Here is a 27139-nt window from a genome sequence, read left to right on the forward strand (position 1 = left end):
AAAAATCTCGTGGGTGGTTTCAACAAGATTCAGCTCATGCTCATACAGCAGACGATTCCCTTCTTACAATCTCGGAAGTGTTTACAGACAGAGTGATCAGTGCTGGTCTATTTTCCCTCGTTCTCCAGGTCTAACAGTGTGTGATCTTTGCTTGTGGGGTAAACTGAAAGAAAAAGTGTATCGAACAAATCCTCACACTGGAGGAACTGAAAGAAAATATTACGAATGAAATCAGAAACAGACAGGTGTAAGGCAAGGAGATTGCCTATCCCCACTGCTGTTCAATTGTGTCCTGGATAAAGTCATCAAAGAATGGGAAAAAGAACTCGCAGAAAAAGGCATTAAAGACCAAATAAGGATAGGATACAAGAAAGAGAACATCACTATCAACTGCTTAGCATTTGCTGACGATCTTGTACTGTTATCAGAAAATATTGAGTCGGCGATAATACAAGTTAACACTTTAAAAGAGGTAGCAATGAAAACTGGCCTGCAGATATCATTTGAAAAGACACATTTCATGACCAACATTAAAGAAGCCCCAAGATACATAGTAACAATAAACAATGATAAGATAGATAAAGTTGTTAAATTCAAATACCTTGGTGAGATTATACAACCTAATGGGCTTGATAAAGAAGCAAACCGCGAGAGAGCCAGAAAAATGGAGCTTGCATTCCACCTTACAAAAAACACATATAACAAGAAAGCGATCTCTATTAGGACAAAACTACGCCACTATCAGGCAGTAATTCAACCAGAGTGCTTATATGCTTCAGAATGCCTGGGATTAACAACCAGGAAAGACATTGAAGAAATCGAGAAGAAGGAAAGAAAGATTCTAAGAAAAATCCTCGGTCCAAAGAAATGTACGGACACATATCGATTACGCAGTAACAAAGAAATATATAAAACATGCAGTAGGATTTCAGATGTCATTCGAAAGCGAAGAGTTAAATTTTTTGGACATGTTTCAAGAATGCCTGATAACAGACTTGCCAAGAAAATCTTTAACCACTTCAATAAGCCCAATAGGAAAGGCAGCTCTTATGAAAAATGGTTTGTTAACACGAAGAAGGATTTGCAAGAAATGAACATCACACATCAAGACATCCACAATAGAACCACCTTCAGAAACAAGTTACACACATTTAAAGGTTTCCTAGAGCCAGAAACAGCGACCAAGAAGAAACAACAATGGACGGCTGAAAGAAAAGAAGCAGCAAGCAGGAGGATGAAGGAGTACTGGCGCCAAAGAAAGTTTAAATCATGAGGAGTTATTTACGTGGTCCACAGCTGGCCAAAATCGATAGAAGAAGAAGAAATCAGAAACATCACAGCGGCAGAACTCACTCGTGTCAGCCGGAATGTGATTACCTGATACATTGCCTGTATAACCCAGGAAGGACGACACTTCTAGCATGTTTTATAAGTTAAGATTTAATATAAGATTGTATACACGCCTAAAGCAGGACATCAGTTCGGCTGAGGCAGCTGCCGTAGCGCACAGTACAAACACCGTGCATTCGGTCTGAGTTTATATGGAGAAACTCTGTATAAATACTTTCTCGCATAGTGACAACTCCATTAAATACGCGTGCAGAATTGGATGCAAAAATATCTGTCTACGTGCAAAAAGTGATCTCTTGATTGGATGATAGAAGTGTTGCGCAATGATGCTATGTGCGAACTGAGAGAATGCTGAGCATTTCTTCCCAGTATAAAGCAGATATTTCTGAGTGGTCATAAGCATAACTCATAGTCATAGTGGAAGCTAGAGCGTTGAATCAGTTGTCGAATATCAACTATTTTCTAATACCAAGATTCATTGAACTAATAGTCCGGTGCATGGCTAAATGGTTAGCGCGCTGGCCTTTGGTCACAGGGTTCCCGCGTTCGATTCCCGGCAGGGTCGGGAATTTTAACCATCATTGGTCAATTTCGCTGGCACGGTGGCTGGCTGTATGTGTTGTCATCATCATTTCATCCTCAACACGACGCGCAGGTCGGCTACGAGCGTCACATCAAAAGACCTGCACCTGGTGAGCCGAGCATGTTTTCGGACACTCCCGGCACTAAAAGCCATCGCCATTTATTTTATGGAACTAATAAATAAAAGGGCTTTTAAAGAGCCTATCTATGGACTATCTACTTTGGAATTATAATGTAACGTCCTCGTGGAATACCAAAAAAGACATTCATGATTGCACTTCTTATGAACTCAGGATGAAGGAGCGACGCAGACGCAAAACCTACTGTACATGATCGACCCAGTTGGAGAAGACACATCACACGGGCAAACCAGCTATTAAACTGAATTACTCAAAGAATAATAATAAGAAGAAGAAGACATTGCAAATGAATCCAATCATTTTTCAAATCTTCATTATAGTGGAGATGCAAGTGACTACTATTTTCAAACGTGCTGAGAGCGAGAGTCTGCAACAAGCCACAAGTGTACGATTCTTTCAGTGAGACATGGCTCATTATGCCTCGCTCGCAGCGGTAATTTGGATCCCCGCTAATGTCCAATGTTCCGAAAATGAACCGCGGGTGTGTTGTGTCCCACCGATCCGCGAATGGGTCACTCAGCACTGTCTGCTGTGAGTCAGCTGACTCGTGTGCCGTGAGTTAGCTGTTGCTGTGATTCGATTCACTCGGAGTGTTGAATGAATTGATACACTGCTTCGAAGCATACACTCAGAAGCTAACACTAGTTTTATAGTCACACTCCTTAAAATAAATATCATCACCACCAGCCATGACGGAACACATGAACAGCTTGCACGCTGAAGACTAATTTAAGAATAACAGAAAATAATGCGACATCGTTTTGAATAGCCTTTATTATAGCCTATATAAGTAACAGTAAGTTACAGTGCTTCTTAATACTGACTGAGAATTGTTTAATTCATGTTAAGTGACATTTTACATAATTCTTACAACACACCTAGAATGTAACATATATTTCAGTGTTTGGTAATGGAAATACATTCGTAGATGATTCAGTCAACGAATTATAACTCAAACAGTCTCGAACAAAAACATACGACTAAGAGAATTCTATAATCTAACACAGTAATATAAAACGATCAAACAGCCAGATATTACACACGACGTATACATACATGTATAAATAAGAAATTACAATAAATAATATAAAATAATAAATAGTGAAGCATACCAAAGAAGTGTTGAACAAAACATAGAAGACGGCTTGATTTTGCAACTTGTCATGACGGTAATATTATAATGGATTTCCGACGTTGAAAATTCTAAAATACTCTCCAATCTCCAAGCCTACACGATACTAGAAGAATTGAAATGTTTCCAGGTAGTATTATTGTAAGCAAAATATAAATCCCAAAACTATTCGTGGATTCAAATGGGCCTGATCCCACATCAGCTGACAGGTTTCACAAGACCCTGGAACTAGTCTAATGGCCGAGGTATTTGTGTGACTGGTTACAATCAATCAATCAATCAATCAATCAATCAATCAATCAATCAATCAATCAATCAATCAATCAATCAATCAATCAATCAATCAATCAATCAATCAATCAATCAATCAATCAATCAATCAATCAATCAATCAATCAATCAATCAATCAATCAATCAATCAATCAATCAATCAATCAATCAATCAATCAATCAATCAATCAATCAATCAATCAATCAATCAATCAATCAATCAATCGCCTAATTGGCCAACTGGCACGGTTATCCTTGTTTACAACCAGTAATTTGTATTACCGCTGTTCGTCGCTCGACAACGGGCTCTTGTACATGGGAAATAGCCCAAATTTTTAGGGAGCGGTAAAAAGCTGTATTACAGAACCCACTTCACACCGATTTTAAATTAGCTCATTATCAAAGTTTACTTGCTTTAAGCGCCGAAATCATCACGTTTACTTGGTGTGTAATTGTTATCCTCGTCCTCACTTTTAGAGCCCGAGTCTTCCGTAGAAGATCCAATATGGATTCATCGTCTAAATTATTTTACACTTGAATCAGACCTGCTAAATATTCACAAGAATGACACAAACAAGCCTGCATCTCGAACACATTCATTTCCCGTCCGCACGCACTTTCCCGCTCATTCCCAGCTGGGAGTGAACGAATATGCAGCCTCAGGTTCTGTAGGAATGTGGCTGTGTTATCAATGCCTTGAAAGAACAGCTCTCGACTTATGCTAATAACTAGTACACGCATGCACAGAGATAGTGTTCTGATATGAACAAAGCATGACGTCCCCCAACCTCCTCGCTTAACGCACTGCTGCAGGTTGACAACCCGCTACAAGACTGTTGTGGTTAAAATGGGCACAGTGATACATGTGTCCGGCCCCATGCCTAAATGGTTAGCGTGCTGGCCTTTGGGCACATGGATCCGGGGTTCGATTGCCCGCAGGATCAGGGATTTCAATCATCATTGGTTAATTTCGCAGGCTCGGTGGCTGGGTATATGTGTCGTCTTCATCTTCATTTCATCCTCACCACGACGCACAGGTCGCCTACGGGAATCAAATCGAAAGACCTGCACCTGGCGAGCCGAACATGTCCCCGAACCCTCCCGGCACTAAAAGTCATATGCCATTTCATTTCGGTGATGGATGTATAACAGTACACACACTGTGCCTTCAGCAGTACCCATTCACTACCTTCCCTCCTTTTCACTACTGGAGTGGGACAGTATTGATTGTTTATACCGGGACACCATTTCTGTGCATGCGTGTACATTTCCTTATAGAAGCATCGAATGCTATTCTAGTGAAGTCACAGCTCACTGGAATAATGACAACTATTTTTTAGCTACAGTGAAAACATGCGCCCGTAGATTCTATGAGCTCTGTCGTCAGCAGTGAAATAATGCTCCTGTAGCTTCTACGGGTGACTGTCCAATGTGTTGTTGGCTTTATCCTCCATTTCCTCAGAGTGTGACTGATCGTGCTTAGCCGCCTCTGGCACTGACTCCTCCATTTCATCGTGTTCTGGTTGTTCGTTTTGTTCTTGTACTTCTTCTTGATGTACTTCTTGTTGTTGTAGTTCTTGCTCAGGTTTGGGGGCACTAGCTACCGCAGCAGCTTTTGGCGCCTTCTTCTTTCCACCTAAAACAAACACAATTTTATTTCTAGACAAGCTGTGTTATTAGACATCGACAGGAAGAGAGGGACTACCACACAAATTAGATGGACGTGATATAGAGTGAGTTTCTCTCATCGGTTGGCCGGCAGGTGCGACGAGATTATCTGCCTCCCGTTGACTCATCACTTCACGTTACACAGCGCAGAGACGGCACGGGGATGCCCGCACTTCGCAGTTCAGGTCCGTGCTTAGAACGTGTATTAAGTGTTGATCTGTTGTTCCAACTGTTCTCCTGTTGTGAAGTGTTATTTCGAGATATAAATCTCATAATGTATACGGTAGAGGAAAGGGTATTTATGTACGATAATTATGTGAAAACAGAGTCTTGCAGGGAAGTCGTTAGGCGATTTGCAACACAATTTCCAGGTCTACGTCCTCCACATAGAGAGACCGTGCGGAAACTCATAAACAAATTGAGAGGAACTGGTTCTTTACTCGGTAAGAACGAAGTGTTAAACAACGTGTACTTAATGAGGAAAAATCGAATGAAATCGCAGAAAGATTAGAACACACGCCTATAAAATCCCTAAGACGACTTGGACAACAAGTCGGGGTTACGAAGAGTTCAGCAAGGCGGGCTACGAAAACGTTAAAATTGAATCTGAGTTTCCTAAGACGATGCCAGAAATGTGTGGATATAGGAGGAGAACATTTCAAACATCTCCTGTCATAAGGTAAGAGGTTATTTTCTTAATTCTTAATTTCTTCTTCGTCTTCTTCTTCTTCGTCGTCTTATTCTTCTCCTACCGATTTTCTCAAACCTGTGGGTTGGCGGGTGCGAACTGCGTACAACGTGTGGATTTGGCCCTGTTTTACGGCCGGATGCCCTTCCTGACGCAAACCTTATATGGAGGGATGTAATCACTATTGCGTGTTTCTGTGGTGGTTGGTAGTGTGGTATGTTGTCTGAATATGATGAGGAGAGTATTGGGACGGACACATACAGCCAGTCTCCGAGCCAGAAGAAGTAATCAGAAGCGATTAAAATCCACGACGCGGCCGGAAATTGAACCCGGGACTCTCTGAACCGAAGGCCAGTACGCTTAGCATTCAGCCAACGAGTAGGACTCTTAATTACTAAAGTTCTTAATTCTTATTTTCTGAATTTTAATTGTTAAATCTTATGTCATGCACGGATAGAGTGTCCTTGTTGCTATGTCACGGAGCGGGTAGTGATGAGTCACCGGGAGGCAGTTAACCTGGGTGCGCCTGCCGGCCAACCCATGAGAGAATCACTGTACATTAGAGCATGGCAGTAAAAATTTTAAGTATGAGGAGCTATTTTCCAAAAACTCGTTTTACTCTTGGGAGTGGGGGTGGGGTGGTTCGGGGAGAGCGCTGAGCAAAGTGCCTATTTTTATAATGAAATTTTCATCTCCTATTTATATATTAGTGACAAGATGAACACAGGAATACTTTACATATAATAAACCAAACAAGCAAAATGCAAACCCAAGGCCTAAATTGTAGGCGCCCTGTTTGTGTTCTTAATTCTAAATATTTTTCGCTTGATAAATTGCAAATTATGTCACATTGTAAATTTGACACTAGCACTGAATGCTTTCAATTGTAAATTTGAATTGTGGGAAGTTCACTTTGCAAGAAAATCCCACGTTTACCTCCCAAATTGAAAAATAAAAATTAACTTATGCAACGTATGCGTGAAATAAATTTAAACATTCTGTTTTCCATTGTTCACCTCGAAAGTCTCCAAAAGGAAATTACTGAGAGATTTAAATCCTAAATCTAATCATTCTACAGATTTAAATCTCAAATTTTTAGACGTGTTATAAAGTACTTTTAAAAGAGATTAATGAAGAAATTACTAAAATAATTTAATAACAGTTGAGATTAGCATAAATATAAACGCTCGGCAATTGTTGTTATTTAAATAATCCATACCATTTTCATTAAAGAGGAATTCGGCACACCGAGCGTGTTGGTCGTGTAGTTATGGGCGCGCAGGTGTGAGCTTGCATTCGCGGGATAGTCGGTGTGTCATAAAGCAAGTTGTAAAAAACTAAAAACAAAGAATATCACTACATAGAGCCTGCCAATTTGATGTTTTGAATATTAACCCGATACTTGACTTTCTTTTATACCAGAAGAAATAGATCAAATAAAGATTAGCAAAAGTGAAAAGAAAGATGTGTAAGTTTTTTGATGATACTAATAAATAATAATTGAATATCATAAATAAAAAAATGTATAAATAAATAAATAACAGATTGACCTACAATTGTTTTAACTTGTTTGTTTATAAGATTTACTTATAACTTTTTAATAATGGTATCAAAAACAACTTTTAATGTCACATTTTATTCCAATCTTATATGATTGATTATTGTAAGACAGTCTTAAATGTAACTATTATTTTTAAATTTGTTCATAGTGCTGATGATGCCCGTTAAGAAGGGCGAAACATGTTCACGATTTTTCAATTATTTATGATCATTTAACCACAATAGTGGTAATTGTAAGTATTGACTAGGTTGACATTAAACAAATATTTTTTTTTAAATTATATGTAATCACTGTCGTCAATACGGACCAAATATGAGATTAGTGACTTGTAAATAACAGTACTCAAAAGCTTCATAAAATAATAATAATAATAATAATAATAATAATAATAATAATAATAATAATAATAATAATAATAATAAATCGAATACTGACAATAATATTTCTCACTTCTACATATAGTGCGAGGGTGTGATATATGTACTATCACAGATGAAACTGCAGAAGGCTCCGGGCCCTTTAGCAGCTCAACTTTCGGCATAATAGAGGAAATTGCTTAATTTTATGTTTTTCGTAGTGAGGGGACTCACACTTGTCTGTGAATGAATGTTTTCAATATTAAAATGCAAGAATAATTTTGCACTGTAAGATCAATCCCAGTCCGCCTCTGTGGTGTAGTGGTTAGCGTGATTAGCTGCCACCCCCGGAGGTCCGGGTTCGATTCCCGGCTCTGCCACGAAATTTGAAAAGTGGTACGAGGGCTGGAACGGGGTCCACTCAGCCTCGGGAGGTCAACTGAGTAGAGGTGGGTTCGATTCCCACCTCAGCCATCCTGGAAGTGGTTTTCCGTGGTTTCCCACTTCTCCTCCAGGCAAATGCCGGGATGGTACCTCACTTAAGGCCACGGCCGCTTCCTTCCCTCTTCCTTGTCTATCCCTTACAATCTTCCCATCCCTCCACAAGGCCCCTGTTCAGCATAGCAGGTGAGGCCGCCTGGGCGAGGTACTGGTCATTCTCCCCAGTTGTATCCCCCGACCCAAAGTCTGAAGCTCCAGGACACTACCCTTGAGGCGGTAGAGGTGGGATCCCTCGCTGAGTCCGAGGGAAAAGCCAACCCTGGAGGGTAAACAGATTAAGATAGAAGATAGAGGATCAATCCCGTAATATGAAAGTCGAGTGGTTTTTCTGTGGAGGGGCATACTGAACACGGGAATATTATGGATGTCGAGTGAAATAAAAGGGTAATCGTGGTCGAAACTTACCTAGGAGTTCCCTCTCCAGGATGATGAATGGTGACTCGAACATTAGAACCATAGGCACCGCAACTATGCAGGAGATAAATAAGTCGCCGAAGAACTGAGGTACCTGGAGAAGAAAAAGCATGGGTTGATAAATGTATTCATACACGCTCACATTTGTTGATATAGACCTATTAGAAATACATAAAAACGTTTTGCATATCTTGTAGAGAATAAAGTAGCACAAAATACGTAAGTGGAGAACATTGTCTGTGTCAGATAACCGTGAAATGAGGCTCAGCTGGGCGCGTGACCCCAACGCCGAAGCTGGTTTATGCATAATGGTTTGATCCCTCAAGTTTATTACTAACTTAGCATTTATTTTCTCATTCCGATTGTCCTCACGTCATCGTTCCCACCTGTTTGTACCAGCAATATTTCTCGACACTTACATGACTCTTACTTCTAACTTATCAATAAAGATATCTTGAGACCACCCAGGTTTCACTCTCGTACAGCATGTAAAGAGCGATGTAATGAATAAGCAAAATTTTTTCTTACAGAGTACCGCAGATCGCAACTGCCAGCTCACTGTACCTTGAGTAAATCCTAGGAGAACAGACAAACTAAATACTTGAAATAATTTAATGTCATGTCCCCTCCGCCTGATAGGCGACTTGCGCGCCTGTAAGAATGGTGCCCTACCTATGATGAATTGTAATGCTGAAGACGGCACACACATCCAGCCCCCGAAACATCGGAATCAAGCAATGAAAGTTTAAATCCCCGGCCAAAGCGAGAATCGAACCCGAGACCCCTTGGACCAAAGGCCAGCACGCTAACCATTTAGCCACGGAGCCGGAAAATACTTGAAATGATCCACCAATTTTCAAGTTGATCCTCAAAATTTCGGCGAAGGTATTATTATTTTCTATTTCTTACGGGCGCGAGTCCGACTCGTTGGCTGAATGGTCAGCGTACTGTCCTTCGGTTCAATGAGTCCCGGGTTCGATTCCCGGCTGGGTCGGAGATTTCAATCACTTTTGATAAATTCTTCTAGCTCGGGGACTGGGTGTTTGTGTCCGTCCCAATACTCTCCTCTTCATATTTAGACATCATACCACACTACCAACCACCACAGAAACACGCAATAGTGATTACATCCCGCCATAGAGGATTGCGTCAGGAAGGGCATCTGGCCGTAAAACAGGGCCAAATCCACATGTGCGACGCAGTTCGCACCCGTGACCCCACATGTGTGGAAAAAGCGGTAGGAAAAGGAGAAGAAAAATAATTCTTAGGGGGCGCGAAGCTGTGAGCTTGCATTGAGGAGCGAACCCCACAGTCGGCAGGCCTGAAGATGGTTTTCTGTGGTTTTCCATTTTCACACCAGGCATATGCTGGGGCTGTACATTAATTAAGAACACGGACGCTTCCTTCCCACTCCTAGTCCTTTCCTATCCCATAAACCATCATCAGTTAACACTGATCTGCATTTAGGGTAATCGCTCCCTATCTGTTGTTTACCGATTTAGAATCGATGGCAAGCGGTTGACTAAGAAATTTACCATGATCGATAGTAAACCTAACACATGTGATAAGTGGTTCAGGGAAGTCAGGAAGGATCTGAAAAAGACTGGACTAAATCGTGAAGACATTGTTAACAGAATCAAGTACCGAAACAAGGGCTTTCGTGAGGAAGAACAGCGGGTAGACAGCAGAAAGGAGACAGTCTGCCAGAAATAAAATTAAATGGCGTATGGCTTTTAGCACCGGGAGTGTCCGAGGACATGTTCCATGAGTAATAATGGCTTATTGTTTTATCTAACGGCCGTAAATTTAAAAATGTAAAAAATAAAATTGCAAATTATCTGGAAATTTATTGAACACCTCATCATCATCATCATCGTCATCTGTTTACCCTCCAGGTTCGGTTTTTCCCTCGGACTTAGCGAGGGATCCCACCTCTACCGCCTCAAGGGCAGTATCCTGGAGCTTCAGACTCTTGGTCGGGGGATACAACTGGGGAGTATGACCAGTACCTCGCCCAGGCGGCCTCACCTGCTATGCTGAACAGGGGCCTTGTGGAGGGATGGGAAGATTGGAAGGGATAGGCAAGGAAGAGGGAAGGAAGCGGCCGTGGCCTTAAGTTAGGTATCATCCCGGCATTCGCCTGGAGGAGAAGTGGAAAACCACGGAAAACCACTTCCAGGATGGCTGAGGTGGGAATCGAACTCACCTCTACTCATTTGACCTTCCGAGGCTGAGTGGACCCCGTTCCAGCCCTCGTACCACTTTTCAAATTTCGTTGCAGAGCCGGGAATCGAACCCGGGCCTCCGGGGGTGGCAGCTAATCACGCTAACCACTACACCACAGAGGCGGACAATTGAACACCTTCCTTGGTAAATTATTTCAATCCCTAACTCCTCTTCCTATAAACGAATATTTACATTGAATTCCAACTTTGTCTTCATATTGTGATCTTTCCTACATTTAAAAGCACATCGTCGCCTTAAGACCTATCTGTGTCGGTGCGACGTAAAAATATGGTATGTATGTTGTATGTTGGGTATTCAGCCTGAAGGCTGGTTTGATCCTGTACAGCTCCACCAACAGCTTTCATAGATAGCCTAGGTGTCACTGAATAGGCAGAGTGAGGAAATGAGGAGTGGGGTAGTTTCCCGTTGCTTTCCTCATTGGACAGACGTTGCTATTACATATAGTCTGCCAAGCCCGCTGAAATGCATGCACCAACCGAGCCTATGAGCGATATTTTCACACCATTCATAACAGGGACTGGCTGCATAAGGGAATTGCACATACCTCGGTCACTTTCATATTGCCAAAGCCAAGGATGAGACTGAGACGTCAATGAAAGCAACACATTTATTCTAGCCCATACCAGAAGATATAGTGCACTGTAAACACTACATACCGCCAGGAAAGGCATACAAATATGGTAAAAAATTAAAATAAGAATCTATTTCCTTTATAAAGACGGTGGTTTAGTTTAATACGTCTCGGTTATAATTTTTGAATATTTCAAACGAATTTTCAATAATTTTAGTGTATAAGAAAATGTGTAAACGTTTGCGTTGTTTATGTTTCTAAATCGATAAACTGGTAGAGTAAAAGTATGTGCAGACGAAACTCTAAACTATGAAATTTGGTGGTACTATCTGAAATCATTTCTAAAACATATACGTTGTATGTTAAGTATTCAAGCCGAAGGCTGGTACGACCCGCAATGACTCCTCCATCATTTGTCATAGACGACTTAGGCGTCACTGGGAAATGAGGAGTGAGGTAGTTTTCCGCTTCTTTCCTCACCGAGCCAGAAGTTGCTATTACATATCAGTCTGCCAGCCCTAGCGAAATGCAATCATCTATTGATTCTATGATCGACATTTGCACACCATTCATAACAGATACTTCGTACAGCCTGCATAAGGAATGGCATTACTAGCATCGCTAGTACCTCCAGTCACTTCCATGTGAGATTGATACAGGTAATGAAAATAACAACACACAACAGAAGGCATAGTGCTGTGTAAACACTAGGTCTCACCAGCAAAGGCGTTTCTAAACCACAGAGTGTCCCGCTCCCAGCGGGGCCGGCGGTCGACGCTCCGAGCGGTGTATTCGTAACCTCATGCGGACTTACTGCATAGCCACGAGGCGGTCATTTACTCGAGATTGCGTGTCGTGGGAAACCATGAATCTTTAAAGTCATACGTTTGTTGCAAGAGCACGTGTGTCTGAATTACGGTAGAATTACACACATACTTACACCTTTGAAATGCCAGTGAAATTCACTCTTGAACAAAGGGATTTTATGTATGACACACATGTAACAACCGAGTCATGTAGAGAGGTGTTTAGGCGATTTCAGGAGAGATTTATCGGAGTTCCAGTTCAGATAAAGAAACGGATGACTCGCGAATACATTTTGAACAACGAGATCACTTAATGCTGTAATTCCTAAACCGAAACGAAGGGTTCTATCGGAAGAAAAATCGACGACATTACCATATCATTCATGCGATCTAAAAAATTAAGTTTACAGAAATAATCCTCTCACCATAGGTGAACTTAAAAGCAATATAACAACAGTAATAAGGATAATTACACAACAGGAACTTATGCATGTGAATAGCAATTTCATTAGAAGATGCCAGGAATGTTTGAATGCTGAAGGACTCCACTTTCAACACCTATAAAAAGGGTTGGTACTCATGATAAACGCTATCGGGTGCATGATAAAGGCTGTTACGTGAATAAATAAGCAATAAATGTGATAATATCGGTAACAGAATATGCGGGAGATTATGAATATACGGCTTGGAACATCCGTGTTGTCTCCCGACCCCACTGGGAGTGGGACACATATGTATAAATGCTTCTGCAAACTGAAATTTTAGTAAAGCACGTAAAGATGTTTTGATCTAACGGTACAGTGTCTACGCTAAGTCAATGATACTCAGAGTAGTATAATAGGCGGGTTCGGGCGCCACCGCAGGCTCCCAGAGGCCACCTCCACCACCACCACAGCCAGAGGCCTCCCAGAGGCCTCATCCACCACCACCACCACAGCCAGAGGCCTCCCAGAGGTCTCCTCCACCACCCGCGGGAAATTTGAATTTGTAAACAAAGCCACGTGCTTTTTGACAGCTATCATCGACAACAACGCATCGCTAACCTCAGTACTGCCATCTTGACGGGCCTAAACCTCAGCAGTACCAACTTAACCTAACTAGCGCGAGGTAAACAAATCCACGTGTTTTTGACAGCCACGTGCTTTTTGACAGACAACAACGCATCGCTAACCTCAGTACTGCCATCTTGACAGGCCTAAACCTCAGTAGTACCAACTTAACCTAACTAGCGTGAGATAAACAAATCCACGTGCTTATTTGACAGCTGTCATCCGCCATCTTTAAACTACAGAGCACCGTGCTGCCCTCTTTATCGCAGTAGCTGCAAATTCGTCACCTGTCATCGGCAGTGCTACCATCTTGGCGGGAATAAACCTTAGTGCTACCAACTTAACCTCACTAGCGTGAGATAAACAAATCCACGTGCTTTTTTGACAGCTGTCATCCGCCATCTTTAAACCACATAGCACTGTGCTGCCCTCTTTATCGCAGTAGCTGCAAATTCGTCACCTGTCATCGCCAGTGCTGCCATCTTAACGGGCCTAAACCTTAGTGCTACCAACTTAACCTCACTAGCGCGAGATTAGAATCGGTAAACAAATCCACGTGCTTTTTTGACAGCTGTCATCCGCCATCTTTAATCTATAGAGCACAGTGGTGCTCTCTTTAGCTACTTACCTTTGAAATGTGGTGGCGGATAATTTGAAAAAACTTTTTGACAGCAGCCATCTTTAAGCACCGTGCTGCCCTCTTTAGCTAGATACCTTTGAAATGTGGTGGCAGGCAATTCCACATGACAGCAGCCATCTTTAATCAAGAGAGCACCGTGCTGCCCTCTATGTGGTGGCGGCAATTTGAAAAATTCTACATGCTCTTGTTTTGAAACAAACTCACGCGCTTTTTTGACAGCCGTCATCTGCCATCTTTAATCAACAGAGCACAGTGCTGCCCTCTTTAGCTAGATACCTTTGAAATGTGGTGGCGGCAAATTCCACGTGCTCTTGTTTGGAAACAAAGCTATGTGCTTTTTTGACAGCTGACATCCGCCATCTTTAATCTATAGAGCACAGTGCTGCCTCTTTAGCTACTTACCTTTGAAATGTGGTACGTCACAGCTGTCATCCGCAGTGCTGCCATCTTAACGGGCCTAAACCTTAGTGCTACCAACTTAACCTTACTAGGGCGAGATTTGAATCGGTAAACAAATCCAGGTGCTTTTTTGACAGCTGTCATCCACCATCTTTAATCCATAGAGCACAGTGGTGCCCTCTTTAGCTACTTACCTTTGAAATGTGGTGGCGGATAATTTGAAAAATGCTTTTTGATAGCAGCCATCTTTAATCCAGAGAGCACCGTGCTGCCCTCTTTAGCTAGATACCTGTGGTGGCAGGCAATTCTATGTGACAGCAGCCATCTTTAATCAAGAGGGCACCGTGCTGCCCTCATTGTGGCGGTGGCAAATTCCTCGTGCTTTACAAACTCACGTGGTTTTTTCTGACAGCTGTCATCCGCCATCTTGCATCACAAACCTCAGTGCTGCGCTCTTTAGCTAGGTACCTTTGAAATGTGGTGACGGCAATTTGAAAAATTCTATGTGCTCTTGTTTGGAAACAAAGCCACGTGCTTTTTGACAGCTGTCATCCACCATCTTTAATCAATAGAGCACTGTGCTGCTATCATGCGGGCAATTTCGTCAGCTGTCATCCGCCATCTTTAATCTACAGAGCACTGTGCTCAATTTGAAAAGTTCTGTTAGCTGTCATCCGCCATCTTTAATCAAGAGAGCACCGTGCTGCCATCTTTAGCTAGATACCTTTGAAATGTGGTGACGGCAATTTGAAAAATTCTATGTGCTCTTGTTTAGTAAACAAAGCCACGTGCTTTTTTTGATAGCTGTCATCCACCATCTTTAATCAATAGAGCACTGTGCTGCTATCATGCGGGCAATTTCGTCAGCTGTCATCCGCCATCTTTAATCTACAGAGCACCGTGCTGCCCTCTATGTAGTAGCGGGCAATTTGAAAAGTTCTGTTAGCTGTCATCCGCCATCTTTAATCAAGAGAGCACTGTGCTGCCATCTTTAGCTAGATACCTTTGAAATGTGGTGGCGGCAAATTGAAAAATTCCACGTGCTCTTGTTTAGTAAACAAACTCACGCGCTTTTTCTTAGCTGTCATCCGCCATCTTTAATCTATAGAGCTCAGTGCTACACTCTTTAGGTACATACTTTTGAAATATGGTGGCGGATAATTTAAAAAGAAAAATTCTACATCAGCCATCTCTCGACGCTAATTGCACAAGATGGTGGCTATACATGACTCCTTAAAGGTGCTTATGCAAGATGGCCGCTATACATAGGTTCTTATGAGATACCGTTGGGATGCTTGCGCAAGATGGCGGTTATTCAAGGCTCCTTATGAGACGCCCTAGAGATGCTTGCGCAAGATGGCGGTTGCTCTTATGAGGCGGCTTAAGGGTCCTTGCACAAGATGGCTAGAGATGCCCTAAGGATGCTTGCGCAAGATGGCGGACGCAAGATGGCGGCTATACACGACTCCTTATGAGACGCCTTAAGGGTGCTTGCGCAAGATGGCTGCTGCTCTTATGAAGAAAGCTAGCTTAGAGGCTAACGTGTCGTGCTAGTTCGATTCATTAAATTTTGGGCTTAAATGCATAATGTTAAATATCTCGAAAACGGTGCATCGTAGAGCAAAACGGACAAATTTTTTCTACCCAATACCTTGGCTCGCAGTGTGGGGAACATGATATCATAAAAAACGTAGTCTAATGATGAGATCAACGGTTCGGTTCTAACTTAGGCCCTTTGGCATTAGCTCTGTTTCAGCTTGTAATGAAGCAAGTCTTCGTAACATGATCAGGTCTAGCTATGGTAGAGAGTATAACGTACCGTGCAGGTTCGATTCATTACATTTGGGGCTTAAATGCAAAATGTTAAATATCTCGAAAACGGACAAAATTTTTCTACCTGATACCTAGGTTTGCAGTATCAGGAACATGATAGCATAAGAAAAACATAGTCTAATGATGAGATCGAAGGTTCGATTCCTACTTAGGCCCTTTGGCATTGGCAGCTATCTATTTCTACAAGATGGCGGCTATACATAGCTTCTTATGAGACAGCTTAAGAGCGCTTGCACTAGATGACTGCTGCTCTAATGAGACGCCCTAGGGGTGCTTGCGGGAGGTAGCAGCGACAAGACGATGACTATACACAGCTGCTTATGATACGGCCTAGAGGTGCTTACACAAGATGGTGGCTGCTCTGATGAAGAAAGCTAGCTTTGCATCGTGCAGGTATTTTTACAGCACTAAACCTCATACCTTTGAAATGTGGTGGCGGGTAATTTGAAAAATTCGACGTGCTTTTTCATAAGCTGTTAAGGCCTCCTCTTATGTCAAGGCATAGCTCTATCGAACAAGTTCAAACGTGCATCGGAATAGCTAGAATAAGCTCGTGCTGCAGTGATGACGTCATTAAGCATGTTTAGACTTGCAAATCACAGAAGAAACGTAACAAGGCTGGAATCGAAAACTGCACTCTATGCCGTTAACTTTATCATGTGATCGGAACATTGATTGAAGTGTTTAGAACACTAAATAAGTAGAACCGAACACTGTACTCGATACAACATGTGTTTAGAACATGTCAGGGGGATACCTCTGTTCTAAGAAGATTAGTTTACCGCACATTCCTTGTAGGGCTAATAGGCTAAGGGGCTAATGGGCAAAAGGGCTAATGGGCAAAAGGGCTAAAGGGCTAATGGGCTAAAGGGCTAAAGGGCTAAAGGAGCAACAAACTCATCGATCGCTATCAGCAAGAACGCTTGCACTTTGTTAAGTGTAGAAAATTAATCTTTATTTGTAAATGGTTTCATGTTCAGAACAAGGAATGGAACCTAGGGGTTACGTCTTACCTAATAAAATCCCCGAGGTGCGATGAGTTACGTTTTTCGAACTAGTGTTTGGAACACTGAACTTTTCAAGATGATAGCAGAGAGTTTAGCAATGTTCTGTTGTTGGATTATAAATTCCGCGCTACAACATGCATAAGGTGGCAGCCTTGAGGTTTACTGCCGTAAAGATGACAAGAGTGAGGTTAACAATGTTCCGTTGTTGGATTTTAAATTCCGCGCTATAACATGCATAAGGTGACAGCCTTGAGGTTTACCGCCGTAAAGATGGCAGCAGTGAGGTTAGCGACGCTCTATTGTCCTTCAAAGTGAGGTTAAGGTTCGTCAAGAAGACAGCTGTCAAGAAAGCACGTGGCTATGTTTAACAAACAAGAGCACGTGACTGTGACGTCACGGTCACGTAATCAATCCTTAGCTCGACGGCGTTAAGAGCAGCATTAGGATTAGCTATGCTTAAAAGTCTTGGGAACAGAGCAGCAGTATGAATTGCCATGTTTCAAAGCGTGTACACATCACCTATCGATTTTACATGCATCGACCATCGAACAAAACTTCATCCGCTAGATCGTGCTGCTATCTTAGCATAACCTATACCCATAAAGTTAAAGTACAATGAATAGCCATGTTTCAAAGCGTGTACACATCACCTATCGATTTTACATGCATCGACCATCGAACTAAACTTCATCCGCTAGATCGTGCTGCTATCTTAGCATAACCTATACCCATAAAATTAAAGTAAAATGAATAGCCATGTTTCAAAGCGTGTACACGTTACCTATCGATTTTGCATGCATCGACTCTCGTACTAAACTTCTTCCGCTAGATTGTGCTGCTATCTTAGCATAACCTATACGCGTGACCTTAAAGTACAATGAATAGCCATGTTCCAAAGCGTGTACACATTACCTATCGACTTTGCATGCAACAAATATCGTACTAAACTTCTTCCGCTAGGTTGTGCTGCTATCTTAGCATAACTTATACACATGAACTTAAAGTACAAAGAATAGCCATGTTTCAAAGCGTGTACACATTACTTATTGATTTTGCATTAATCGAATCTCGTACTGAACTTCTTCCGCTAGGTTGTGCTGCTATCTTAGCATAACCTATACCCATGAACTTAAAGTACAATGAATAGTCAAGTTTCAAAGCGGGTACACATCAACTATCGAATTTGCATGTATGGACTCTCGTACTAAACTTCTGCAGGTAGATTGTGCTGCTATCTTAGCATAACTAAGACGCATGAACTTAAAGTACAAAGAATAGCTATGTCTTAAAGCGTGTACACATTACCTATCGATTTTGCAATCATCGACTCTCGTACTAAACTTCTTCCGCTAGATTGTGCTGCTATCTTAGCATAACCTATACGCATGACCTTAAGGTACAAAGAATAGCCATGTTTCAAAGCGTGTACACATTACCTATCGACTTAGCATGCAACAAATATCGTACTAAACTTCTTCCGCTAGGTTGTGCTGCTATCTTAGCATAACTTATACACATGAACTTAAAGTACAAAGAATAGCCATGTTTCAAAGCGTGTACACATTACTTATTGATTTTGCATTCATCGAATCTCGTACTGAACTTCTTCCGCTAGATTGTGCTGGTACCTTAGCATAACTTATACACATGAACTTAAAAGTACAAAGAATAGCCATGTTTCAAAGCGTGTACACATTACCTATCGATTTTGCATGCATTGACTCTCGTACTAAACTCCTTCCGCTAGATTGTGCTGCTATCTTAGCATAACCTATACGCATGACCTTAAAGTAAAAAGAATAGCCATGTTTCAAAGTGTGTACACATCACCTATCGATTTTGCATGCAACAAATATCGTACTAAACTTCTTCCGCTAGGTTGTACTGCTATCTTAGCATAACGTATACACATGAACTTAAAGTACGAAGAATAGCCATGTTTCAAAGTGTGTACACATTACTTATTGATTTTGCATGCATCAAGTATCGTGCCAAATTTCTTCCGCTAGATTGTGCTGCTATCTTAGCATAACCTATACCCATGAACTTAAAGTACAATGAATAGTCATGTTTCAAAGCGTGTAAGCATCAACTATCGATTTTGCATGTATCGACTCTCGTACAAAACTTCTTCAGGTAGATTGTGCTGCTATCTTAGCATAACTAAGACGCATGAACTAGAATAGCTATGTTTCAAAGCGTGTACACATCACCTATCGATTTTGCATTCATCGACTCTCGTACTAAACTTCTTACGCTAGACTGTGCTGCTATCTTAGCCTAACCTATACGCATGAACTTAAAGTACGAAGAATAATCATGTTTTAAAGCGTGTACAGGTCACCTATCGATTTTGCATGCATCAAATATCGTACTAAACTTCTTGCGCTAGATTGTGCTGCTATCTTAGCATAACCTGTACGCATGAACTTAAAGTACAAAGAATAGCCTTGTTTCAAAGCGTGTACACATTACCTAATGATTTTGCAGGAAACGACTATCATACTAAACTTTTTCCACTAGATTGTGCTAAAATCGTGTAAGAGTGCTGCTATCTTAGCGCAACCTATCGATTTTACATGCATCGACTATCGTACTAGACTTCTTCCGCTAGAGCATGTAGCAATCGCTTTTGTGTATCCCTAACCCATGTGCACGAACTTAAAGCACAAAGAAGAGCTATGTTCTAAAGCGTGTACACATCACCTATCGATAATGTATGTATCGAATATCGTACTAAACTTCTCCTACCAGAGCGTACGACTATCGCTTGTGTGTGCACGAACTTAAAGCATAAAGAATAGCAATGTATAAAAATCTTGTAAACAAAGCAGCAGCATTAAGTATAGCCATGTTTAAATGCGTGTACACATCATGTATCCATGATGCACGCAGTACTAAACTTATTCCATTAGAATGTACAAAGTTCGCATGTGTTTGTGCTGCTATCTTAGCATAGCCTATGTGCATGAACTTAAAGCATAAAGAATAGTTATATGTAAAAAATCTTGTGAACATAGCAGAATGTTTACTACGTAGGTGTAGACATTGAACTTTGCATGCTGAGGCAGCATACTACGTGACCGTGACGTCACGACCACGTGCTCTTGTTTGGTGCTTTTTTGACAGCTGTCTTCTTGACGAACCCTAACCTCACTTTGAAGGACAATAGAGAGTCGCTAACCTCACTGCTGCTATCTTTACGGCGGTAAACCTCAAGGCTGCCACCTTATGCATGTTATAGCGCGGAATTAAAAATCCAACATGGAACATTGTTAAACTCACTCTTGTCATCTTTACGGCAGTAAACCTCAAGGCTGCCACCTTATGCATGTTGTAGCGCGGAATTTATAATCCAACAACAGAACATTGCTAAACTCTCTGCTATCATCTTGAAAAGTTCAGTGTTCCAAACACTAGTTCGAAAAACGTAACTCATCGCACCTCGGGGATTTTATTAGGTAAGACGTAACCCTTAGGTTCCATTCCTTGTTCTGAACATGAAACCATTTACAAATAAAGATTAATTTTCTACACTTAACAAAGTGCAAGCGTTCTTGCTGATAGCGATCGATGAGTTTGTTGCTCCTTTAGCCCTTTAGCCCTTTAGCCCATTAGCCCTTTAGCCCTTTTGCCCATTAGCCCTTTTGCCCATTAGCCCCTTAGCCTATTAGCCCTACAAGGAATGTGCGGTAAACTAATCTTCTTAGAACAGAGGTATCCCCCTGACATGTTCTAAACACATGTTGTATCGAGTACAGTGTTCGGTTCTACTTATTTAGTGTTCTAAACACTTCAATCAATGTTCCGATCACATGATAAAGTTAACAGCATAGAGTGCAGTTTTCGATTCCAGCCTTGTTACGTTTCTTCTGTGATTTGCAAGTCTAAACATGCTTAATGACGTCATCACTGCAGCACGAGCTTATTCTAGCTATTCCGATGCACGTTTGAACTTGTTCGATAGAGCTATGCCTTGACATAAGAGGAGGCCTTAACAGCTTATGAAAAAGCACGTCGAATTTTTCAAATTACCCGCCACCACATTTCAAAGGTATGAGGTTTAGTGCTGTAAAAATACCTGCACGATGCAAAGCTAGCTTTCTTCATCAGAGCAGCCACCATCTTGTGTAAGCACCTCTAGGCCGTATCATAAGCAGCTGTGTATAGTCATCGTCTTGTCGCTGCTACCTCCCGCAAGCACCCCTAGGGCGTCTCATAAGAGCAGCAGTCATCTAGTGCAAGCGCTCTTAAGCTGTCTCATAAGAAGCTATGTATAGCCGCCATCTTGTAGAAATAGATAGCTGCCAATGCCAAAGGGCCTAAGTAGGAATCGAACCTTCGATCTCATCATTAGACTATGTTTTTCTTATGCTATCATGTTCCTGATACTGCAAACCTAGGTATCAGGTAGAAAAATTTTGTCCGTTTTCGAGATATTTAACATTTTGCATTTAAGCCCCAAATGTAATGAATCGAACCTGCACGGTACGTTATACTCTCTACCATAGCTAGACCTGATCATGTTACGAAGACTTGCTTCATTACAAGCTGAAACAGAGCTAATGCCAAAGGGCCTAAGTTAGAACCGAACCGTTGATCTCATCATTAGACTACGTTTTTTATGATATCATGTTCCCCACACTGCGAGCCAAGGTATTGGGTAGAAAAAATTTGTCCGTTTTGCTCTACGATGCACCGTTTTCGAGATATTTAACATTATGCATTTAAGCCCAAAATTTAATGAATCGAACTAGCACGACACGTTAGCCTCTAAGCTAGCTTTCTTCATAAGAGCAGCAGCCATCTTGCGCAAGCACCCTTAAGGCGTCTCATAAGGAGTCGTGTATAGCCGCCATCTTGCGTCTGCCATCTTGCGCAAACATCCTTAGGGCATCTCTAGCCATCTTGTGCAAGGACCCTTAAGCAGCCTCATAAGAGCAACCGCCATCTTGCGCAAACATCTCTAGGGCGTCTCATAAGGAGCCTTGTATAACCGCCATCTTGCGCAAGCATCCCAAGGGCATCTCATAAGAACCAATGTATAGCGGCCATCTTGCATAAGCACCTTTAAGGAGTCATGTATAGCCACCATCTTGTGCATTAGCGTCGAGAGATGGCTGATGTAGAATTTTTCTTTTTAAATTATCCGCCACCATATTTCAAAGGTATGTACCTAAAGAGTGTAGCACTGAGCTCTATAGATTAAAGATGGCGGATGACAGCTAAGAAAAAGCGCGTGAGTTTGTTTACTAAACAAGAGCACGTGGAATTTTTCAATTTGCCGCCACCACATTTCAAAGGTATCTAGCTAAAGATGGCAGCACGGTGCTCTCTTGATTAAAGATGGCGGATGACAGCTAACAGAACATTTCAAATTGCCCGCTACTACATAGAGGGCAGCACGGTGCTCTGTAGATTAAAGATGGCGGATGACAGCTGACGAAATTGCCCGCATGATAGCAGCACAGTGCTCTATTGATTAAAGATGGTGGATGACAGCTGTCAAAAAAAGCACGCGGCTTTGTTTACTAAACAAGAGCACATAGAATTTTTCAAATTGCCGCCACCACATTTCAAAGGTATCTAGCTAAAGATGGCAGCACGGTGCTCTCTTGATTAAAGATGGCGGATGACAGCTAACAGAACTTTTCAAATTGAGCACAGTGCTCTGTAGATTAAAGATGGCGGATGACAGCTGACGAAATTGCCCGCATGATAGCAGCACAGTGCTCTATTGATTAAAGATGGTGGATGACAGCTGTCAAGAAGCACGTGGCTTTGTTTCCAAACAAGTGCACATAGAATTTTTCAAATTGCCGTCACCACATTTTAAAGGTACCTAGCTAAAGAGCGCAGCACTGAGGTTTGTGATGCAAGATGGCGGATGACAGCTGTCAGAAAAAACCACGTGAGTTTGTAAAGCACGTGGAATTTGCCACCGCCACAAAGAGGGCAGCACGGTGCCCTCTTGATTAAAGATGGCTGCTGTTACGTGAATTGCCTGCCACCACAGGTATCTAGCTAAAGTGGGCAGCACGGTGCTCTCTGGATTAAAGATGGCTGCTATCAAAAAGCATTTTTCAAATTATCCGCCACCACATTTCAAAGGTAAGTAGCTAAAGAGGGCACCACTGTGCTCTAAGGATTAAAGATGGTGGATGACAGCTATCAAAAAAGCACGTGGTTTTGTTTACCGATTCAAATCTCGCGCTAGTAAGGTTAAGTTGGTAGCACTAAGGTTTAGGCCCGTTAAGATGGCAGCGCTGCGGATGACAGCTGTGACGTACCACATTTCAAAGGTAAGTAGCTAAAGAGGCAGCACTGTGCTCTATAGATTAAAGATGGCGGATGTCAGCTGTCAAAAAAGCACATAGCTTTGTTTCCAAACAAGAGCACGTGGAATTTGCCGCCACCACATTTCAAAGATATCTAGCTAAAGAGGGCAGCACTGTGCTCTGTTGATTAAAGATGGCGGATGACGGCTGTCAAAAAAGCGCGTGAGTTTGTTTCTAAACAAGAGCATGTAGAATTTTTCAAATTGCCGCCACCACATAGAGGGCAGCACGGTGCTCTCTTGATTAAAGATGGCTGCTGTCATGTGGAATTGCCTGCCACCACATTTCAAAGGTATCTAGCTAAAGAGGGCAGCACGGTGCTCAAAGATGGCTGCTGTCAAAAAGTTTTTCAAATTATCCGCCACCACATTTCAAAGGTAAGTAGCTAAAGAGAGCACCACTGTGCTCTATAGATTAAAGATGGCGGATGACAGCTGTCAAAAAAGCACGTGGATTTGTTTACCGATTCTAATCTCGCGCTAGTGAGGTTAAGTTGGTAGCACTAAGGTTTAGGCCCGTTAAGATGGCAGCACTGCCGATGACAGATGACGAATTTGCAGCTACTGCGATAAAGAGGGCAGCACGGTGCTCTGTAGTTTAAAGATGGCGGATGACAGCTGTCAAAAAAGCACGTGGATTTGTTTTATCTCACGCTAGTTAGGTTAAGTTAGTACTACTGAGGTTTAGGCCTGTCAAGATGGCAGTACTGAGGTTAGCGATGCGTTGTTGTCTGTCAAAAAGCACGTGGCTGTCAAAAACACGTGGATTTGTTTACCTCGCGCTAGTTAGGTTAAGTTGGTACTACTGAGGTTTAGGCCCGTCAAGATGGCAGTACTGAGGTTAGCGATGCGTTGTTGTCGATGATAGCTGTCAAAAAGCACGTGGCTTTGTTTACAAATTCAAATTTCCCGCGGGTGGTGGAGGAGACCTCTAGGAGGCCTCTGGCTGTGGTGGTGGTGGATGAGGCCTCTGGGAGGCCTCTGGCTGTGGTGGTGGTGGAGGAGGCATCTGGGAGGCCTCTGGCTGTGGTGGTGGTGGAGGTGGCCTCTGGGAGCCTGCGGTGGCGGTTGCGCCCGAACCCGCCTATTATACTACTACTCAGCTGAGAGGATGCAAACCGATTTTTTAATAAGTGTGAAAAACTTTGTGATTATCTTGAATCAAATGTTTGAGAAGATCTACAGTACTTCAGAATAATTGAAGTTTGAGAAGGTTCTTATGTCTAGGCCCCTTAAAACAGCAGCATATCAGTCTTAACTATGCAAATTTTACTTACCAAAGTATAATTATCCAGATGCATTTGAGTGCGCATTGACGCTGCCTGGATCGTCTGGATGCTCATGTGTACCAAGTACACCGAGTACGAGAGTCTGCCCAAAACTTGAAACCACTGCCAGGAGAGAAGCGTGTTGACGAACCCTGAAACAGTACATGAACTATGACCAAAACAATCCAAATTGACATCAACTATGCATTAAATTCTTTCCTTCCTTCCTTCCTTCCTTCCTTCCTTCTCTCTTAATCCATTTTCCGTCCATTTTCCGTAGTGGTTAGTGTGATTAGCTCCCACCCCCTGAGGCCCGGGTTTAATTCCCGGCTCAGCCACGAAATTTGAAAAGTGGTACGAGGACTGGAACGGGGTCCACTCAGCCTCAGGAGGTAAACTGAGCAGAGGTGGGTTAGATTCCTACATCAGCCATCCTCAAAGTGGTTTTCCGTGGTTTCCCCATTTCTCTTCCAGGAAAATGCTGGGATAGTACGTAACTTTAGGCCGCGGCCGCTTCCTTCCCTCTTCCTTGTCTCTCTCTTCCAATCTTCTCATTCCTCCAAAAGGCCCCTGTTCAGCATAGCAGGTGAGGTTGCCTGGACGAGGCACTGGTCCTCCTCCCCAGTTTTATCCCCGACACATGGCTCACGCTCCAGGACGCTGCCTTTAGGCAGTGGAGGTGGGATCCCTCGCTAAGGAAGAGGGTGAAACGAACCCTGGAGCGTAAACAGATTAAGAAAGACAGAAAGAAAGAAAGAAAGAAAGAAAGAAAGAAAGAAAGAAGAATGTATGAATAAATGAATAAATGAATAAATAAATAAATAAATAAATAAATAAATAAATAAATAAATAAATAAATAAATAAATAAATAAATAAATAAATAAATAAACTATTTAATGAAGCTGATCTCACCACTGAATGGGAACAGTAAGTCTGTAAATGTAATAATCTTGCTGTATCACGCGTTGATGAATGTTAAATACGTTTCCTGAGCTACTCTCCGAAGTGACTTACGTGGAATCACTTGCTGCCAGCCTGTATATCAGAGGTGTTCAGCTGGGTGCCGTTGAGGCTAGCCGATGCGGCCGGCTTGACCTGACGTATGTGCGGGCAGCTTACGTAGCATGCATACGTCACAGTGAAGCGAGAGAGCGAACACACTTGGCAGGGAAGTGAAGCAGTGTCGAACGAAGCCTTCTTAAACTACTCAGCGAAATGTTAATTCGGATACGGTGTAAAAAAAAAAAAAAAAGGAAACGCTACAATCGCAACATATTCCGGTTGCAACATATTGCGCTTGATGTAAACAGCAAATTTTCTTTTCTTATATTTGTACATTCAAAGAAAACTGACACGTTATAATTTTTGTAGCAGTTTACAAAAATACAGAGTTTACGCGTACAAGCTACGATGTACAGTTCCTTGGATGGAAATGACAGTATTCCCAATAAAAAAGTAAAATTCCAGTTATTCATTCAGCAAACCGTAATATATTTACACAGTTAAAGAAGTTTAATGCTTGATTTTGCACATTGATGTAGTGTTATGTGACTTTTCCTGTTCACAGTATTTCTGAAAATAGTATTTTAAACTTATCAGGCGTCCAATGAAAATACAAAGGGCACTAGGGAAGTTTTGTAATGTGAGTGAACGCTTTAGACTCTTTCAAAATTATTTCCACCACACTAAGTACACTTCTCCAAACGTCGAAACCAGTCACTGAACCAACTCTGCCACTTTTCTTCGGTTACATTTTCACAATCTTGATCCCATGCTGCCAGAAGCTCCTCGTCGGATGCAAAACGCCGCCCTTTCAGCTTCATCTTCACTTCTGGGAAGAGTACAAAGTCACATAGGGCAAGATCAGGACTGTATGGAGGGTGATCGAGCACAGTCAAACCTGATCTGGCAAGAAAATAAATTGTTACATTAGCACGATGTGTTGGAGCATTGTAGTGATGCAAGAGCCAAGTGTTGAGCCGTGAACTTCGACGGAGCTGCTTGAGAGCCTGGATGAACTGAGGCAGACAAGTCTCACTGTACCACTTCGCAGTAACTTCCCTTTGTGTTTCTAGCACAACCCGAGCCAGGATGCCCCGTTTGGTGAAGAATAATGCAATCAATCCTTTTCTTCACTGACCTTGACTTTCGCAAAGTCACAGGAGTACCCTCACCTTCAAACAGCCACACCTTGTTCTGGGATTTTTTGGGACATCGTAATAATAAAGACAAGTTTCGTCGCCTGTAACGATGCTATTGACGTTACGCGAAGTTCCACTTTCAAACTGTTTTAGCATTTCTCGGCACCATTTCCCTCG

General features: G+C 42.1%; 1 protein-coding gene across 1 annotated transcript in view; it reads right to left on the reverse strand.

Annotated features, from left to right (window-relative positions):
• Positions 1-2828: 2828 nt before the first annotated feature.
• LOC136866628 (nose resistant to fluoxetine protein 6) overlaps positions 2829-27139 on the reverse strand; it is a 126258-nt gene continuing 101947 nt past the window's right edge. The window contains exons 11-13 of the mRNA XM_067143745.2: positions 24830-24972; positions 8655-8757; positions 2829-5111 (exon numbers count right to left, since the gene is read on the reverse strand). Coding sequence (XP_066999846.2) covers positions 4888-5111; positions 8655-8757; positions 24830-24972 — 470 coding nt within the window. The 3' untranslated portion in view covers positions 2829-4887. The remainder of the gene's footprint in view (positions 5112-8654; positions 8758-24829; positions 24973-27139) is intronic.

Source organism: Anabrus simplex, chromosome 3, assembly GCF_040414725.1.
Source record: "Anabrus simplex isolate iqAnaSimp1 chromosome 3, ASM4041472v1, whole genome shotgun sequence".
NCBI lineage: Eukaryota > Metazoa > Arthropoda > Insecta > Orthoptera > Tettigoniidae > Anabrus > Anabrus simplex.